At 32.5% G+C, this 21,038-nt stretch overlaps 2 protein-coding genes and 1 non-coding gene across 3 annotated transcripts; 1 reads left to right on the top strand and 2 right to left on the bottom strand.

The window, feature by feature from the left end:
• Positions 1 to 114: 114 nt before the first annotated feature.
• On the bottom strand, positions 115 to 186 carry TRNAD-GUC. Its single transcript has one exon. It is a non-coding gene; the product is annotated as a tRNA-Asp (tRNA).
• A 2,215-nt stretch (positions 187 to 2,401) lies between these two features.
• On the top strand, positions 2,402 to 4,513 carry LOC109167699 (NAC domain-containing protein 86-like). The gene is made up of 2 exons (XM_019316791.1): positions 2,402 to 2,721; positions 3,502 to 4,513. Exons 1-2 carry the CDS (start codon positions 2,556 to 2,558, stop codon positions 4,419 to 4,421), a joined length of 1,086 nt encoding a protein of 361 aa, XP_019172336.1. The 5' UTR covers positions 2,402 to 2,555; the 3' UTR covers positions 4,422 to 4,513.
• A 3,861-nt stretch (positions 4,514 to 8,374) lies between these two features.
• On the bottom strand, positions 8,375 to 11,475 carry LOC109167698 (cysteine-rich receptor-like protein kinase 2). The gene is made up of 8 exons (XM_019316790.1): positions 11,074 to 11,475; positions 10,382 to 10,791; positions 10,163 to 10,285; positions 9,942 to 10,069; positions 9,619 to 9,829; positions 9,286 to 9,517; positions 9,020 to 9,170; positions 8,375 to 8,884 (listed from the first exon to the last, which is right to left on the bottom strand). The coding sequence occupies exons 1-8, from the start codon at positions 11,439 to 11,441 to the stop codon at positions 8,630 to 8,632; spliced, it is 1,878 nt and encodes a 625-aa protein (XP_019172335.1). The 5' UTR covers positions 11,442 to 11,475; the 3' UTR covers positions 8,375 to 8,629.
• Positions 11,476 to 21,038: the final 9,563 nt, after the last annotated feature.

The following is a 21,038-nucleotide window of genomic DNA, read 5'->3' as shown; positions in this document are numbered from 1 at the left end:
CTAAAACAATGAGTCTTTTATTCTCAAAAAAACACATAAAATGCCATCTGATATGAGGTTGTGAATACATAGTTTACCCAGCTTTGGCATATTTGATAGTAAAAAACATACAAACGCCGTTGCCGGGGATCGAACCCGGGTCACCCGCGTGACAGGCGGGAATACTTACCACTATACTACAACGACTTTGCTATTACATAATTGAATGTTATATTTAAAAACCATTATATTTAAAAAGTGTGTATTTATTTATTCCATTTTTATACTTTAAATTTCATGTTCATTTTGAAGCCTGCATCTGTTATTAGACCTGCGAAATAAATAGCTCCAAAACATATACACGAAAACATACAAAATATTAAACAAATCCGAGTTACTTAAATTGTTGACTTTGTAACAACAAGGTTACAAACTTAACTCCCAAGTCCCAGCGGGAGCAGCCCATTGGCTTGCTGGCCAGCTATAAGTAACTTAGGTTTGTTTACCTTCTTGTATTCCTTTATCGGCTCAATGTATGATTTATTATTCAGTGTACACTCTCATGTAATAATTGCAGGATTCCCTAATCACTCAAAAAAATATTAAATAAATTAAATTATTGAAAAAATTAAGCACAATATGTACTAAAATTAAATTATAAGTCCTTACTCTTTTTTTTTTTTTTTTTTTTTTTTTTTTTTTTTTTTTTTTAACAATTAAAAGTCCTTACAAATGTCTTATACTCTTTTATATTTTGGAATTATTATAAAATGTTTTTTTCTTAATCATATCCATTCTAGAAGATGAGATAGATAAAACAAAATTGAAAAATATATATAATAGCTTCTTACGAATCAAGTAAGACAAAGCCATAAAAGGGGAAAAAGCACCAAATGATGGATTGATGAAAAGGTAAAGCAAGCGGTCATATATATATACATACAATAATTTCAGCATCTTCTTCTTCATGCTAAGATCCAGACAAAGTCTGCAACCAAGTATTTCCCCGGCCCCTCCCTTCCACGCTGGCACTTTTCATTCACGTGGCAAAAGTAGGCCCCATCTTTCATTCGTATCTATGTAGGCCAGGCCACCAAAGGTATCATGCATGCATTATTCCATTTCTACCTTTCTTCTTCTTCACCATATAGTACCCAAATCATATCATATTATTTTTAACATTTTAAAAAAATTTTAATTGTGCCTAATTTGTATACATTTGCTATAGAAACAATTAAAATGGGTTCAACTTACAATAATAGATAATGCTAAAGGACAATAGAATGTTAGATCAATTATTTTCTTCTTATTAGTTACATTGTTCATTTAGTAGAGAAACTGTGCGTTTGTAATAAGAAGACATGCTGTCCTTTTCGAGTCAAAGTATTTATTATATTAACTCCCTAATGCATTTTGGGCGCTCCCCCGATTAAATTAGGTGTCTCTCATAATTGCGTTGACCCGATATTCTCTGGCATGGTCTCGCCAAACCAAGTTTGCATTGACCTAGCTCAACTGTACGTTGGGTTGCTCAAGGTTATCGATCTTAGGCCTACTCTTCTTATATTATATTCCACTTCTCCTTGAGCTTGTTAGTTTTAGGCGAGTCTAATATTTTCAGGGTACGTATGCGACATTTAAATTATAACACATTTATTAATGTTGGACCGTTTATGACATGGTGGAGTAAAATTAAATTATGTAAGTTGATGTTTAATTAATAACCCTAACATTACCCTATGGATGTGCAAATTAAATCAGCATATATGTGAAAGGAACATTAAAATTGTTTGAAGATTGGCATTGAAGAAAGCTCCCAATTCTTTTCCATACGCATACATATACTACCTTATATATTATATAATCTAATGTATTATATATCCCACCACCTTGGTTAACGTACGTAGAATATAATGTAGCCTTGTCAAGCATCGAATCAGATATCTCCACGTGGACAATGCAAGCTCAAATGATTCCTAGCTAGGACAACTTGGAAGCATAGAATTTTTGTTCATTTGCTGCATATATAAATTAAATAATTAAATTGCAAGTTGCAAACTAAAGCAGTAATGTTTACACTTACATACTTCAACGTATACGTACAGTTTGTATGTATGAATCTGCATGCACAAACATATACATATAGAGAGAGAGACACAAAAAAGGGCATGACAATATAAGAGCTTGAGAAGAAAGATTATTAAAGCATGTCAGATGTTAAAATAAAATACTAATAAAAAAAATAATAATCTAATTTAAAGATAAAGTGTAGCTAGCCGCCCCACATTACTTTTCGCATCTTCTCTTTTTGTCCTCTCATAAAAAATATAAACAAAAACCATACTCCAGGGTTGTTTATGTGTATATAAACAAGGTTTCTGATTTTAGGGTTTCATAGCTCCATTGAGGGTTTCACGAGTTTTTCAGGTGTATATGTGCATGTGGTGCACATATATAGTTTTGGATTCAAGAAGCTAGTTACGTGGGTCAGAAGATCGATCAAATTTGCAGAAAGCTGATTTTGAATTGAATTCAAGAAGGTAGCTGTAACGTCAGAGGATCGATCGAATCTGGAGATGGAGGCAATGGCAACAGTTTCATTGCCACCAGGGTTCCGGTTTCACCCTACGGATGAAGAACTCGTTGCTTACTATCTTAAACGAAAGATCAATGGGCACAGCATTGAGCTTGACATCATTCCAGAAGTTGATCTTTACAAATGTGAGCCATGGGATTTACCAGGTATTTTTTTTTATATTAATTTATATCTTTAACTAATTCTAAACCCACTTTCAAGAAAGGTATAACAAGCATGCCAAATTAAACATATTTTGGTGTTACCCATACCAGTAAGAGTTATATTTATGACTTTGATGACTTGTTTTAAGTACTGATGATAGAATAAATCATATGTTTGATCTCTGCAAGCTTTAAGCTTTATTACATTTTTGTTCTTCTTCAAGTTCTTACCAGAAAATGAAATGATCGATAACAGTAATATAGGGGTGTTTGGTAAATAGCTGTTAGCTGATTGAGTTAGTGGGTTTGACTAGTTGATAACGTTAACTGATTGTAGAAAAATATTTGGTAAATTAGCTGTTAGCTGATTACATGCAAAATAACATTCTCAAAGGGTTCAAAGCAGCTTTTTGAAACAATAAGCTATTACAAAAAGCTAATTAATCAAACACTCGTATTGACTAATAAGCTAATTATGTTACCAAATAGTCCATAATATGCTTTGGAAACACTTTAGCAGTCAAAAATTATATGCTTTAGTGCAGCAATGATAGTACAAAGTATGGATTATATATTCTAATTATAAATGTCTACACAGAGATAAAGAACCTAACATTGTAATATGGTCCCTATAGTCTTTTAGTCTTCTCCTATTAGAAGCTTAAAGATGTGTACTTACACAATAGGAACAAATCACATCATTACAAGATGATTCAAAGCTGGAAAACCGCTTAAATTTTGAAAAAAAAGTATAATTCTCTTTATTGTCTTATTGTGTTATAGGGAAGGCATTATTGCCCAGCAAAGATCTCGAGTGGTATTTCATTAGTCCCCGAGACCGAAAGTATCCAAACGGGTCAAGGACGAATCGGGCGACAAAAGCTGGATATTGGAAGGCGACAGGGAAGGACAGGAAAGTAAATTCAGAAATGAGGGAGGTTGGGATGAAGAAAACCCTAGTGTATCACAGAGGGAGAGCTCCTCACGGAGCTCGAACAGATTGGATTATGCACGAGTACCGTTTGGATGAAAGGGAATGCGAAACCCGATCGGGATTGCAGGATGCTTATGCGCTTTGCCGTGTATTTAAGAAGAGCTTGAACGGCCTCAAAATCGGAGAAAATTCCGGTGCGGCGGCGGCTAGTGATCGATCGTCGTATGACGAGACGGAGAGCTCACCCTATGCGATGGCGGCGGCACCGTCATCTTCGGCTACGTGCAGCTCGCCCATGGCCGCCGGCGGTGATGGATCTCTGTTCAATAATGTTCCCGGCGATCACAGATATTGGATGCAATTTCTATCATCAGACGAAGCATTTCGTTTCCACAATAATAATCCATCGCATCGCTTCATGTTGCCTCCAATGGAGTTTCATCAATCTAGCTTTGTACCTGAATACGCAATAAATCATGGATCACATGATGAAATCCTTTCGGTTGCTCATCATCATCATCATAATCATCATCAAGCTGCATTATCAGGTTTTAGCGACGATTATTTTCCGTTTGTTCCTCAGAATGAGGAATTGGGAGATATGGATTCTTCTCTACTTACAGAACAACAGAATGTTCACGATGATCAACAAAATGTTGGTGAAGAATTGAGATCGGATAGAATGGTTGAGAACTTGAGATGGGTAGGAGTGTTAGACAAGGAGGACCTTGAGAAGGTAATCTTAGACCACTCAGCTATTTTAGTTTAATTTCACTCTTTATTAATTATTAATACTAATAATAATAGTAGTAACAAAATTTATACTAGTATTATTATATTGTACTATTGTACTATTTGGAATTAAGGATAATATTTTTATATTATATATGTTTTCTTTTACAAATCAGTATTCCTTCTTTCACACATTTTAATGTTTTATTGTATTATTTATCTATATATATTCATTATATTACTCGAACTCTATTATTTGGCTCTGTCTACTAACCCATTGAGTCACCGTGATTTATATCCTCCCACATGCTCTATATGGTCGGAGTGTGGGGGACTATTAGAGTTGAGATTTAGCCTTTGGGTAAGAGTAATGAGATTAATTAACAAATCAACAATAATGCAAACAACGACAATTTATTGGATTTCTATGAATTATCATGAATCCATATATATATATATATATATATATATATATATATATATATATAGAGAGAGAGAGAGAGAGAGAGAGAGAGAGATGTTACTATGAGAATCATATTGTAACATGAGTCCATAAAAACCAATAAGTCCATTAAAAAAATAGATCTATGGATGAGATCAATTGGAGGTTCAAATTAAAATTCACATGTGTATATAAGGCATGTGTTGTATGTGTGCAATTATGGGTTTCAAAATTCACATGTGCATATTAAACATGTGTTGTATGCAATTGTGCGATTCAAAATTCGCGTGTGCATATTAAGTATGCGTTCTGTGCATGTGATGTGTGCAATTGTGCGATTCAAAATTTGCATGTGCATATTAAGCATGTGTTGTGTGCAAGATATGATATGCACACACACACACACACACACACATATAGGGGCGTGCTCAGGTGAAAACAAATGCCCATGAAAGAGCTAAAAACCAATCGCAACCGTCCACGTGTCCTGATTTAACAGATGTATTTATAAAAAAAAAAAGACGCGGTGATATTTTTGTAAATAATTCGAAAAGTTGCAACTAATATGTGTTAAAAGTGCAAGTAACTGGGCGTAAGTAAAAAGTGCAAATAAAACCATTTAAAAGTGCAACCATTTTCACTGTAATTTACCTTTTTAACATTGGTGCACCTAATGATAATGTCTTTCACATTGGTGCACTTAATGATAACGTTTGATGCAACTAATAATAACGTTAGATTTACTTAATATTGATGCTCAGTGTATATTATTTGTTGCACTTTTAATATATTTTACTTGCACTTTTAATACATTTTACTTGCAATTAGATGCACTATATGAAATTGTTATAACTAATTACTTGAACTTTTAATACATTTTACTTGCAATTAGGTGCACTATTATAAGTAATTACTTGCACTTTTAACACAATTTATTTGCACTTCAAAGTTCAATTATTTATGAAAATACTACTGCATTATTTTAAAAAAAAAATGTGTTTCTGATCCGTTAGATCTAGACATGTGGACGGCAGCGATTGGTTCTTAGTTCTCTCCTGTAGATGTCCAAGCTGATGTGAGAAGATACTATTCCTTGTAAGTAAACCTCTTCACACTAGGTTGTGATGCAAGAAATCATCTGTTCAAGGAGATACTAAGTTATAGGTTCAGTTTTCACGTCATTTCTCCTTCGGCCACTAACAATCTCCAGGACAACAACACCAAAACTGTAAGTGTCAACTTTTTCCAATAAATGACCATGAATTGCGTATTCTAGTGCTTTATATCCCCTGTTGCAATGGAAAATAGTTCTCGTTCAGTGATTTAAAGTTGGATATATGTTCCAGTGAAAACTTGGGGAAAAAAAGAAAATGTCTGTAGTTAACATATTCTGTAGCTGCATCTAACAATTTGTGTATGTAGTTATTACGGAGTACTTATTATGTGTGTCTACAGGGACGGAGCCAGGAATTTCGTTGAGGGAGGCGAAAAAGTAGGGATAGATCCATAATTTTTTTTTTCCCAGTGAAGGGGAAACGTTAAAACAAAAGAGATAATTTGAAAAAAAAAATCTAAGAAATATAGGTATAAATATTGTTGGATATGAGCAAAAAATAAAACACATCGAAACTTTATAAAAATATTCATAACAAAATATGAAACATAATTAATTTGATAAAATAATTTGAATAAAAAACATTATAAACGTGATTGTGTTGAAGCCAACTAATCTAACTCACTTCTCATTAATATTCATCTATTTTTATACTAATACTTAAACTTGTAATATATATATACATATATGCATACAAAGGTTATATATGGGGTGGGGGACAATTAACCTTTCCGCCCCCCCTCCCCCCCCCCCCCTCCCCCCGGGTTACCATGTGATGTACCTTCAATTTGTTTACAGGTAATTTGAAGGTTATTTTTGAATTAGTGTCCAAACCAAGGTAAACCTTGATTCATGGTATAATTTGCTAGCTAGGTTTGTATTAGGTACTGTAGAGTCTTTGGTGACAATATCCACATAGTACACAATACAAATTCTAAACCTTCTCATTCACTTTGAGGTTGTACTGGTACTGATAGACACTTAAGAATTTTCTTCTTATTATTATATGTTCTTTAATTATATTATTATCATAAATAATATTTTATTTATAAAATGTAATTATTACTTTGTATATAATTAATAAATTATTTACCAACTTGGTTAGTGTGAGTGACCGTGTACTCTTATATAAAAAAATTAATTTGGTAAGCACTTTGTCTAAACTTCGTGGTCTTACAAAAAAAAAACAAATAAATTGTTATTATAAAATATATTAATATCTTTAAAAGTCATTTATATGTTATCAACTAACAACAAATAACTAATTTTTTCCAATTATTTATCTACAAACACCTAATAGTATCATTTTTCAAATTCACTCACACAATCAACTCATTGTTAATAGCTAACTTAATTTGTTAACTACTAATTCTTAAACAAGCTATAGAGTTTTGCTTACAAAAACGTGAATAAGATTAGGGCTGCGTTGGACCAAAATTGGTGCTTAATTTTCAATTGAACTAAATTATGTTTTTGATTATGCATGTGTTATTATTATTTTTGAATACTATGCAGTATTCCAAAGAGTCAATACTCTAGCACTGGGATTCAATCCTGTGACCTTTCCTTAAGGGGAGTCGCAGAGGTACCATCTGAGCACTATATGTTTGGCCATTATGCGTGTGTTATTTGATTTGGTTCTCTAGTCAATATTTTAGCTAAATACAAATGCAATGTTGGAAACTTGACTTTTCACACCTCACGTGTAGGAATTCTATAGATGGCCTGGAGAAAATGAGTGATAGATTATTGTAACCTTTAGAAAGGTTAAAGTTTGTTTGATTGAGAATGTTCAACGTAATGGTTGAAACTTGAATGGTCTTGGTATACAAAGTTGTATTTTTGCAAATTTGGTCAGGAAAATTTGTATTTTCACATTTATAACATTGACTAATGCAAAATTTTCAACATTGCCCTTATATATGATTGAAAAAGTCATTGGATACCTAAATAATATAATATATCCATAAGTTCCGGATTAGTGAGGACCTATCTTTAGGTGAGGACTAATCCAGTCATCCATTTGGAGTGATCTAACGACTATGAAAAATCAAAAAAGGATTGCACAACGAACTGAGATGGATACACATCAATCACACTATGTATGCACAACAAATTGGGACAGAATGCACAACAAACTGGGAACGAATGTACAACAAATTGAGAACGAATACACAACAAACTGAGTACGAGAAATTAAATTCATTGCGTAGAATTAAATCAGAGCCATTGACTTATTTAAATAAAAAAATAAGGATAAGTCCTCATTTGATCCTTAATCTATATCCATAATCAAGAACTTAATCTTATCTAATTGCAAGTCAAGAATGAACCTTGATATTTCAAAATAGTCGACAATTTTTAATATTAACTCCAACACAATACAAACTACAAAGGGATGGCTCTCCTTTCACATTGCCAACAAACCCATTTAATTTATTTTTTCAGAATTGAAGCAAGGTGTTGTGCCAATTAAATCTTAATTAAATTGTTCATATACAAAATTTCAACTTTAATGTAAACATCTTTAATGATAGTTTACAAATATAATCACTTATTATTACAACTCTAAATTCAGTAATACAGTTTGAAATCACTACTAGAAAAAGTTTGAGCTACTGGAAACTTGCAACGGAACTAAACTGGAAAATGTAGCGGTGGCATGAGAAGTGTATGATGCACTAATTGCTCATGTGTCTGTAAGTACCCTGTTCTCCAAATCAGTGATAAAGGTAGGCCTGTTTGGTGGGTTTTGAAAGATTGGACGATCGCTTGAAAACATGAACACCACTTCTGACATGTTTGGCCTTAAATTGGGAGGTGATTGGGTGCAAACCAATGCAATCTCTAACATTCTCTTCACTTCTTTTGCTTTACACTCATTGGGGTCTAAAGTTTCATCCAACAGCCTTAGATAGTCCTCATTCTCGTACGATTTCCATGCCTGTATAACATGATGTTACAAGTCAAATGTTGAATCAAGATAAATTTCCGTTTTAACTAAAAACCTATGAGGTTAGTTATACATTTATATTTTATATTATAGGCTTGAGAAGCTTGTGGAGTAAGAAATTATCACCTGTTCAAGGAGATACTCAGTTACTGACTCAACTTGTATGTCACTATTCTTTCGGCTACTAATGATCTCCAGGACGACTATGCCAAAACTGTAGGTGTCAACTTTCTCTGATAAATGACCATGGATTGCATATTCTGGTGCTGTATATCCCCTAGCAAATATAATAGTTGTCGATCATCATTTAGTGATTTAAAGTATTTGCATGGAAAAGATGTTGAGTGAAAATTTGGGGGATGAAATTAAAGAAATAAGGCTATTAGGCTTACAAAGTCCCTGCAAATTTAGTACTGAGATGACTCTGACTTTCAGGTAAAAGCTTTGCCAAACCAAAATCAGCGATTTTAGGTTGAAAGTCATCATCAAGTAGTATATTGCTGGATTTGATGTCTCTGTGTATGATGCATACATAAAACTGCTCATGCAGATAGGCAAGACCCCTAGCTGTACCCAATATTATATCAACCCTTTGCTTCCAATTCAGTATCCCTCGTTTGTCTCCTGCCAATCATTAAAAATGACGACAAAAGTTTATTTATCCCAGCACCTACAAAAGTAATACTAATAATAAGAATAACAATGTTTTAGGCCGGCCGGGGTACCATATATGTATCTGTCAAGGCTGGCATTTTTCATGTATTCATAAACCAGTAGCAGCTCTTCTCCTTTGGCAGAACATCCCAATAGTCGAATGAGATTGCGATGGTGGACATTTGTAATAAGCCTAACTTCAGTCTCGAAGTCTGCCTTTGCTCTACTGGAAGTCATTGTCAGTTTCTTCACTGCAATCACGTCCCCGTTCTTTAGTATGCCCTGCATTCAGGATGTTTAATTTAGTCATAATATATAGTAAGATAAGATGAGCAAGACAATATAATATAATGAAGAGGAAATAATAGTGAAATTTATTTATATTACTCATCACCTTGTATACATCACCAAAACCTCCTTCCCCGAGTTTATATTCTTTGCTAAAATTTTTTGTTGCAGATTTCAGATCTTTATATCTATAGTTCTCTGGACCTCTCAACTGAGTTGCCCTCAAAATGTCGCCTATAGAAGAAGACAATCCATAAGTTGAACACACATACAGATCTAAACAATAATTTTTAACTAAATTAAACCAGCTTTAATATAATTTATTACCTCTTCTTGCTGCCTTTGGGTTTCTTGATTGTCGATACAAAACGAAAATGGCTGCTAATACCAAAATGATTCCTACTCCTCCCACTACACCCCAAATGATAGCTTTCTTCTTTCTTGAACTCCCTGGAAAAAAAACTAATAAATTATTTCATTTTTCATATTTACATAGCTATAGCTTAAGAAAAATGAAGAGAATGAAGAACAGATTTTAATTTATACCTCCTCCTCTTAAGAAGGGTGCAAGGTTAGTTGTCTGGTTATTGGCAAAGAAATGTTTGTCTGAGTATCTCATGAAGCAACCTGCGGCAATTGCTCTTGCCGCTGCAGATTTTGGTAAACAACTCACTATGTTACTGTAAGTTAATGTCAGACATTGCTGACAGCCACTTTCAGTGAGTGTTTCGATACATTGTGCCACTGCATAGGCGGCGGTAGCACCACCACCACCACCGGAGACCAGCTTTGCTGCAGCGAAAAAGCCATTAATTTTGGGCGTTGCAGCTATAAGCTCATATAGTAGTTGTTGTGCTGTGGTATTCAAAACATCTTGTTTGCCGGCGGTTCGTTTGCCGCAAACTGGATAGGTTCCTGGATCTGTAATCTGATTGTAGAAGTAACTGTCCTCGTACCTATACATAACAAACGGCTCCAGGTATATATCTACAATAACAACATACATAACGTCCAGGAAAATGAACCAAACACACACAAAGATAGTTTTATGTAAGGAAACTTGAAAACCACTCATTTTCCAGAAAACATTTTTCAAACTTTTCAAACGGAGCCTTAGACCAGAATTCATAATGTAATGTAAGGTGGACCAAGGTTCACAATATAATGCAAGACGGACCTGACATAAACTAACTAAACTACTGTCCGTGCGGACATAAATACGCTTTACTGGAACTCACCTGAGGAAGCAGCCATCAAATATGACACGAGCCCCGGTGGCGATGGAGCAGTTCCGGGTTGCAGACACGGCGGCATCGAAACAGGTGACACAGTCTGCCGTGGAGAGGTACTTTCTACACTGTGCCAGTGCATAGACAGGAGTATGCTCAATGGTGGCAAAGGTTTTATTGGCGGATAACTGGTTTCTGAGATCGGCAAAGCTGAGGTTGAGTTGGCTCATAGAATCTGGTACATCGCTAAAATTGTACGGGCTGCAACCCAGCTTGCCTACTTGGTTGGTTTGTGGGTTGGAGAACGCAGGTTCCGGTACTGATACCGCCAAGATCACCACCGCCAACCACCACCTGTACCCTGCACAGCTTGCCATATACGACCACTGTATGTAGGCTCTAGGAGGAGAAATACACATTAAAATGTGGGTCAACACTCAACAATCTAATTTTTACTATAATCCATGAGACTAAAGCTTATCTCATACACGAGACATAAGTCCACGTATTAATTAATGAGAATACGATATTTTTCCGTTAAATAATATAAAATTGATTGGCAAGGAGAAAACCAAGTTAACTTAGAATTACCAAGTTAAGCTTTTCAATAGTGAGGCGATTTTGACCTCATCATGAAGAGCTTAATTGGTGTGGCCATCTTAGCCATCCAAGCTATGGTTGAGCACTTGAGCCATTCCAAGACTCCCAACGCAGGCAAATTATATTATGCACCGCGGTGGATAATCGATTATGCACCGCGCGTCTTTTTTTTTTTAAATGAAAATTAACAGTGTTTATTTCCGCCGTTTCACACCATTTTGCAAAAAGTAACTCTGTTATTCAGTGTCATTTTGTATACACTGCAGTTTCAGTTGAACACAACTACAGTTTCATTTCGATATAACTATAGTTTCATTCGATATTTATAGACTCAAATATGTGAAAATGTTATTTAATTTTATTTTATATACACTATAGTTTTATTAAAACACAACTACATAATCATTTTGATATAATTACAGCTTCATTGTACAATATACACTCAAATATGTAAAATGTTATTCAGTTTCAGTTTATATACACTGCAGTTTCATTTCACTATAACTACAGTATCATTTTGATATAACTGCAGTGTCAGTTTGAATATACTGTAGTGTCTAATACACCAAACAAACGGACTCCGTTAACTCTAACGGCGGGCCGTTTCTTTACTTAAAGAAACGGCGTCGTATATGGGCCGCGGTGCATAATCGATTATGCACCACGGTCTATAATATAACAACTGCCCAACGCACCCATAGTATAGAAAATATTATTATATGTACTTTTAAATTTATTTTTTATTTTTAAATTTTTTATATAGATAATTTTTTCTCGACTTATCAAATGAAAATATTTTATCTATACTTATCACATAAAAAGTATAATTGATGGAGTATATATAATTTGAGGGTAACATATTAGAACTCTCATAATATTGACATGCTTTTAGAGATGATCATGCACGTTGAAAGTTGATTGGTTAGTTTTTAGTCCATTCAGATTTGGATTTTACAAATCAACATAACTTGCTAGAATTTTTTGCCCGTTTACTAATAGTAAAATTTTGGAATAAGGGTCAAATAGGCCATGGAGATGAAGAAACTTTCTTTGTCTCCATGGCTGGAGACGGTTAAACTTTTTTTTTTTTTAATAATTTTTAATTTTAAATTATTATTTTTAAATAATAATTAAAAAATATATTTTAAAATTTGGGTGACCTGTTACTAACTTACAAAACCTGTAAATTGGCTTAATTGCATAAAAATAGTTAGTTTAGGGATTTAATTGTTGTTTTTTTAGGTTTAGTGGCCTAATTGCATTATTGTGTGCAGTTCAATGGCCTATTTGACCCTTATTCCTAAAATTTTTTCAATTTTACACAAAAAAAAAAACATATTTACTAGCATGATTTTCCATTTTGAAAACTAGAAACAATTTAAAAACTGTTTTCTAAATGGAAAACAAAATTATCTATAATCTATCCGGTTATATATATATCACTATAACCGCAATATTCTCACAATTATCAACTTAATTACATATTTATTAATTACTATGAGTCTACATATGATTACATTAATTATCATCTTCTATTTTTTCTACTTACATTATCTAAATAAACATAACATTTTTGCTTACGCTAAATGTTAGACATTATTCACATTATCAAAATTAAAACTTGAACTATATACGAAGTTTTAATTTAGAGTTTGATTGAAGCTTTAGGTGCGTGGTTTGTGTGCATAAGGTGCATCTACCTAAAACTTTAGGTGTGTGGTTTTCCTTTTTAAGGTACGTTAGTTGTTGAAACTTAAGGTACAACATTTTAAATATTTAGGTGTGTGATTTGTGTTTTTAAGATGCTTTGCTTGTGTGCTTAGGGTGCGTGGTTTGTGTACTTAAGGTGAACCATTTTTAAAACTTTAGGTACGTGATTTGTGTTTTTAAGGTGCTTTGTCTGTGTGCTTAAGGTGCGTGGTTTATGTTGTTAAGATGCTTTGTTTGTGTGTTTAAGATGCATGGTTTGTATACTTAAGGTGCGTCATTTTAAAACTTTAGGTGAGTGATTTGTGTTCTTAATGCTTAAGGTGTGTCTTTTTGTGTTAACTATCTTTGCACCTGATCCACTCCATATATATATATATATATATATATATATATATATATATATATAGAGAGAGAGAGAGAGAGAGAGAGAGAGAGAGAGAGAGAAACACACACACTAGAGATCAAATGCGAATGAAGTCTCGGATAAAAATGTGGTGAACTCTCGATCTAGTCAAAATTAACAATCCATAATGATGAAATTTTTTAAATAAATGCAGTGGCATTATGGTAGTTTAGTGCATATAAGTTAGAACTTGCATAAGTTTGAGACTTAAGGTGCATCAATTCGAATATTCGATACTTAAGTGCATCAGTTCAAAGCGTTTTTCTCCTCATCCTACCTTAATTTGAGGGGGAGAACTGCGAATTGAGATCGATCTTAGGACTTAAATCTCTTTATTCATGCTCAAATTGAGATCTTAATTTGAAAAGAAGAGAAATACCATTAATAATTTCATATTTCGACATGTCTTAAACGAAGTGGTGACCAGTGTGATGTATTTTGGCACTAAATTAACAATAGTTATGGATGACAATTGATGCTAAAATAATAGTAGTGAATGCAAATTGGTAGGACTTAAATACGTGAACAAAATTTGTCATTTTGTTAGGGAAATTCTATTTGCACCACCCTAATTGCTATTTACACAACTTATTTAATAGGTGTGATAACTTTTAGGTGGTGTAAATAGAAAATTGCTATTTGCACCACCTTCATTAATTTTAGTCAAACATTATTTTTTTAAACAAATATTTATTATAAATGACACTTTTTCCTCTTAGGTATATGCTTTTAACACTTTTTCCCTATTAGTTATTCATGAATCCACATTTGCCTCCTAGTTATATTAAAAGTGACATGTTTCCTTCCTTTTATGTTTGATAGACATTTTTACCATTAAAACTAAATATTTCATTTATTTTTTCTTCTCCAATAAATCATTGTTTATATGTACGGATGGTCACGGTTTAGTTCAAACAATTTTTATTTTATTTTATTTTATTGCCAGTTCAAAATTTATTTATTTATTATAAATTTTATTTCTTTTTAAAAAAAAAATTTAATAATTATTTTATTGTATTTTATTTTTTCGATTCTGAATCGTAAGCAAAGCCAATAGGGGTTTGTTTTAATTTGCAATCACACGTGTTATATATTACTCTTCCGAACTTCATAAAAAGGGGGGAAAAGTATGGATTTCTTAGGCTTTCACAGTCATATTGAAGTTGACAATCCATTACGTTCCAATGGCATTTTGGAGTGTGATTTTATATCTAATATTATATTTGATTTCTCTCTTTTTGAGGAATGCACACCTTCATTAGAGGACATATATACTAGTAATCTACAATTACTTTGATTTAACAGCAATTGGTTTTTATATGATTATTATATATAATATGATTAAGTCAACTATCATGTAATATGATGACATTTCAATTACCATTTCAAATAAATGGTCATAGGTCCGGACCTTGGGAGTGGAGCTTAGATTCTTAGGGTTAAAAATTTTAAAGAAAATATAGAACAAATATAACTAATTGTGAAGGCACAACACAACTTTATTTTCTTATACTTACGATTCAGAACCGAAAAAATGAAATAAAATAAAATAATTATTGAATTTATATTATTTTAAAAATAAGAAATAGAATTTATAATAAATAAATAAATTTTGAATTGGAAATAAAATAAAAAAATTGTTCGAAGCGAACCATAACCATCCGTACATATAAACAATAATTTGTTGGAGAAGAAAAAATAAATGAAATATTTAGTTTTAAGGGTAAAAATGTTCACCTAACATAAAATGGAGAAAACCTGCCACTTTTAATATAATTGAGGGAGCAAATGTGAATAAACAAATAACTGAGAGGAAAAAAGTGCTATAATCATATAACTCAGAGGGAAAAAGTGTACAATTTTCCCTTAACCGGAAACTTTTAATTCGATTGTTATAGTGTCCGGTTCAGTTAGAACTGAACCGTAGTCATCCATACGGATACGCAATAATTTGTTAGAGAAGAAAAATAAATAAAATGTTTACTTTAAGGGTAGAAATGTCAATTTAATATATCGGGGGGGGGGGGGGGATCGTCACTTTTAGAATAATTGAGTGGGCTAATATGCTAACATGAATAATTCGGGGATAAAAAGTATACTATAAGTATATAACTTAAGGGGAAAAAGTACAATTTTCTCTTAATCAAATTTTAAATTAAAAAATTATTAATTACACCTCATAAATGAGGTTTGACCAAGGTGGTGCAAATAGCAAAATGAACTCCCATTTGACTATTTACACCACCTATGTAATTATTAAAAATTTTCACCTTTTTATAATTTCAAGATACTTTATACCTACTTTTGACCAAAGGGTGGTGTAAATAGCAACACCCTTTTGTTAATATTCGTGGAATCATAAAGAAAAGTATAATAATTAGAACGGATTGTCAAGGGCAGTGTGCCGGCCGGCCGGCCATTTCTAACTTTTATGGGTACCCTGAATAAATGCCAGTCAACCTTGTTATATTAGAGGATGTGAAATGACAAGGATGTATACTTTCCCTCATAATACAAAACCTAATTCATTGAAAATCAACTTTGTAGATGATAGTTCAAAGGATAGCCAAAAGTCTTCGGTTGTAATGGTTTGGACTTATTTTTGGTATTATTTCAATATTTGGAGTTTCTTATTTGGTGTTAGTATGAGAATTTTAATGTTTAATTGTGTATTAATTAATTATAGAGCAAATTACACTTTTGGTCCTGTGACTATAGGGGGTGTGTTAATTTGGGTACGTGACTTTTAAAATTAACAATTTAGTCCTTTAACTATAATTTTTTTAGCAGATTTGGTCCTCCCGGCCAAATTGCTGGTGGAATTTGGCCGGAAAGACGTTCGAATTTTTAAATCAAATATTGGTGGGGGTAATTCGGTTCAACAATTAAAAGACCGAATTACCCCCATCAATATTTGATTTAAAAAATCGAACGTCTTTTTGGTCAAATTCCACCGGCAATTTGGCCGGGAGGACCAAATCTGCTAAAAAAATGATAGTTAAAGGACTAAATTGTTAGTTTTAAAAGTCACGAACCCAAATTAACACACTCTCTATAGTCACAGGACCAAAAATGTAATTTGCTCTTAATTATATAATACTGGTCAAAGCTTACTGGCGACAGGCAGGCTGGAGGGATGATAACAATAGTTTTGGCTTTTGAAAATAATTTTATTATTGATCAATATCATGAAAATAAGTAATTACAAATTTACAAAGATCGAGTTCCGGATAAGAATGATAAATGATAATATTTTCAATAATTAGAGAATAAATTATAGCGTGTCTAGAATACAAAGTCATAATACGTCCCCTCAAGCTTAAGGTTTTCAGCTAGCTTGTTTCTTGGATCATTTAACATGGCATTACTAGTGGCATTGTCATAGGTTCTTTAGTAGTCAAATTAAAACCTTGGCTTTGCCAAGATACTCACTCCCCTAGTGAAATCCCACTGGCTCAAAGACAGTAGCCGACTATGGAAACTCAGATATCTTGCTCGAAAAGAAGACCTAAAGGCGACTCAATAGTCTTTATAGGGACAGAGACGAGATGAACATGGACAAAATAAAAGAATTTAGACAGACCAAAATTTTAACCATAGGATCGACTACACTGGAACACTCATCTAGAGCACTGCTACAACGGAACACTCATCCGGAGCGCGACTACAACGGAACACTCATCCAGAGCCTTAATAAATAAAGCTGGACAGATAACGTGCCATCAACGTATCCACTGAGACTTTTACAACACGTTTGGTTCACGGAATGAATTTTGAGGTAATAGGAATGCTATTCCATAAGGAATGGAATAGGCAAGGAATAGAATAGGAATTGTATTCTATTGTTTGGTTCGCGGAAGGAATAGACTTTAGGAATTATATTACAGTGTTTGGTTGATTTAAGGAATAGAAATGAAATATGTTTTAAAAGACATAAATACCCTTATAAAAATATGTGATGGTGGCGATGGTGGTGGTGGCGGCGGCGGTGGTGGTGGGAGTGGCGACGGTTGTGGTGGTGGTGGCGGTGGTGCTGCTGGGTGGTGGTTCTGGTGGCTGTGGTGGTGGTGGTGGCGGCGGCGGCGGCGGCGATGGTGGTGGCGGTGGTGGTGATGGTGGTGGTGGCGGTGGTGGTGCTGGGGTGGTAGTGGTGGTGGTGGCAGTGGTGGGGGCGGCGGTGGTAATTCATAATATTGAAGTACATGAAGATAAATATTTATAAGAATAAAAAGAATCTATGTCATGATAGAAATGAGATGATAATATTTATAAATATATGAAGAAAGATAAAAAATTTAGTGTCTGAATAATGACTTGGCCTTCCCCAAACGTAATGAGTTGGCCTCTATCTCAACTTAATTCGTCACCAAGAAAAGCAACATCTTTATCAAACATTTATATCCGCGGCGGTACCAAAGGGATGTGTAACAAGGAATCGTGTATGAACTTGAGCAATATTTACTCCATAAATCTCCAACAATCCTTTCACCATTTATAAGGTAAATGTAATAACATGCTCATCATTTGCCACAAGATAAATCCTCAAAACTCATGCATAACAAAAATATCACTAAGATTGAACTTTCACTTGGTGCAACAAATCTTTACAACAATAATTCATGAGGTCATAATGGTAGACTAAACTTTGAATCATACAACCACTTTGAGTTATTGAAGGAGATACACACATGAATTTTCAATAACAAACACACTTGCAACTTGAAACTATTAATGACCAGGGCCGGTTTTTAGATTTTTGTGGCCCTGTTCGGATAAATAAATAAGGCTCTACCAAAATTAAAATCTATAAAACTAATACCGTAATTTTATTATCTAAATATATAACAACAAAAAAAAATTATCCGTGCATCGCACGCACACTGCACGGATAATTGGGCAATTATTTGCTCGAATTCAAGCAAGGATAACATAAAAAAAAAAACATAATCCATACAACCAATTTCATCAATTGCACTATATAACAAATCTTTTCCGTGCAACGCACATGTAAAAATAGACATTATGGAATAATAATAATAGTGTACACAAGTTTTGAACCTTAGACCTCTAAGTTAAAATACAATAAATACATGTTCATACCATTTCTTTATAAAGCCTTTTAAATTTAATTAAAAACTTTTAATTTTTATTTCTAAACTAAATAGGTAAAAATAAAATATTGAGCTTTTAAAATTTGGGACCCTGTGCGGTAGTCCCAGCTTGCACAGCCGAAAATCCGGGCCTGTTAATGACAATGAATCCGTATCCATACATGAGCAAACAAGTCAAGCTCCAAGTTTGTTGAAGCAACCACACTTTTATACTCGTTTAATTAGGTAAATCTTTTAACACTGTGCTTCCACAATACAAGCACTTTTTCAAAAGGCTTATTAAGAAATTAAATTTCAATTACCTCCCTTACATTGTGGGTTCAAGCACTCTTTAAGGGGTAATATTAAACTAGTGTGCTTGCAGTAATCAATATAAAATACTTGTTAGAAAAATTAATTGGCATTTTGAGGTATTATTTTGAATGAGATTCATTAATGTTTTGGGTTAGGTTAAGATTTCTACTATTCATTTTACTAAATCATCAAGAAAAATTAGTTAATTTCAACATAATATTTTGGTATATTGTTGAGAAATTAGCTTATCAAGTCTTACACAAGTTAATCATCATTTTCAAAAAGTTAAAAATGCCTATTTATGTACTTAAATAATATTTTTCTTGTTCGGACCATCACTTTATTGTATGAGTTGTATCCCTTTCTTGACACTATTACAGTTGGTGATGGGATAGCAGTAACAAACTAATTAATGCCCATTCTTACTATTTTTATGTATATATCTCACATCAAATTTATATAATTTTGTATTAATTGGAAGTTAAGTATGTGCTTATTAGATTCTTTTTATGCCATTAAGGTGGTTTGGAGACATTGATTGTAAAAGCACGTAAATTAGAGGATAATTGGATATATGTTAAAGTCACCTTGACAAAAAAGTGTGTTTAGTGAGTTGTGAGAAGTTAAGAAGGTGAAGAAGAGTGAGTTAGAAGTACCCTGGCATGACCCCGGGACCCAAATGAGTAAAAGAAATGAAGAAAAGTACATTTTCAAGTGAAGACCAAGCTTCACGCTGGTGCTCACGACTATTAATGTCAACGTGAGAAACTTTGTTCTATTTTTCTCAGTTAGGCTACATCTTGATATTTTAATCATATCTCAACATAGGAATGTCAAATCAAGTGATTCAAATGGTATCCTTTATATAATAAAGCTATATGGTTTGGGAAATAATTAATGTTACAATTAATGACACAACATCCTTTATTATAAAAAAAAAACACAACATTTAAAAAATAAAATAGCTATATATTATATAATCATATAAAAAATATACTTTTGAAAAATAAAATAGCTATATATTATATAATCATATAAAAAATGTGTTCAATTAGAGTTTAAATTTACACATACAAAATTTGAAATTTGCTTTCCAAATGTAATTATCTTAGTTATTATTCGTATTGTGATAAAAAAAAAAAAACACAACATTTAAAAAATAAAATAGCTATATATTATATAATCATATAAAAAATATACTTTTGAAAAATAAAATAGCTATATATTATATAATCATATAAAAAATGTGTTCAATTAGAGTTTAAATTTACACATACAAAATTTGAAATTTGCTTTCCAAATGTAATTATCTTAGTTATTATTCGTATTGTGATAAAAAAAAAAAAAGCACAACATTTAAAAAATAAAATAGCTATATATTATATAATCATATAAAAAATATACTTTTGAAAAATAAAATAGCTATATATTATATAATCATATAAAAAATGTGTTCAATTAGAGTTTAAATTTACACATACAAAATTTGAAATTTGCTTTCCAAATGTAATTATCTTAGTTATTATTCGTATTGTGAAAATTATAATATAGATGAAATACAATTAAGAATAAATCAATGTAATTATGTAAATTTTCTCTATAAGTTTATTTGAATATGCACATAATTAGAGATTATATTAACCATATAAAATTATAATTATAATTTTAATTGTAATTTTGTATTCTATAAAAATAATAAATACTTGACGAATGGAAGCTCAAAAATATTATTATATTAAATAATTTAAAATATTTTAGTTTTTCTATTTTTTAATTTATATTTATAATAACATAATTTTTTATCGTGCATCGCGTGGGTGAGTTACTAGTTAGAAAAATAATTGAAATGGTTACAA

The sequence above is a fragment of the Ipomoea nil genome, unplaced genomic scaffold (assembly GCF_001879475.1).
Source record: "Ipomoea nil cultivar Tokyo-kokei standard unplaced genomic scaffold, Asagao_1.1 scaffold3169, whole genome shotgun sequence".
In the NCBI taxonomy this organism is placed as follows: domain Eukaryota; kingdom Viridiplantae; phylum Streptophyta; class Magnoliopsida; order Solanales; family Convolvulaceae; genus Ipomoea; species Ipomoea nil.
The sequence above is the reverse complement of the archived record's forward strand: the minus strand, read 5'-3'. Positions and strand labels throughout refer to the sequence as shown.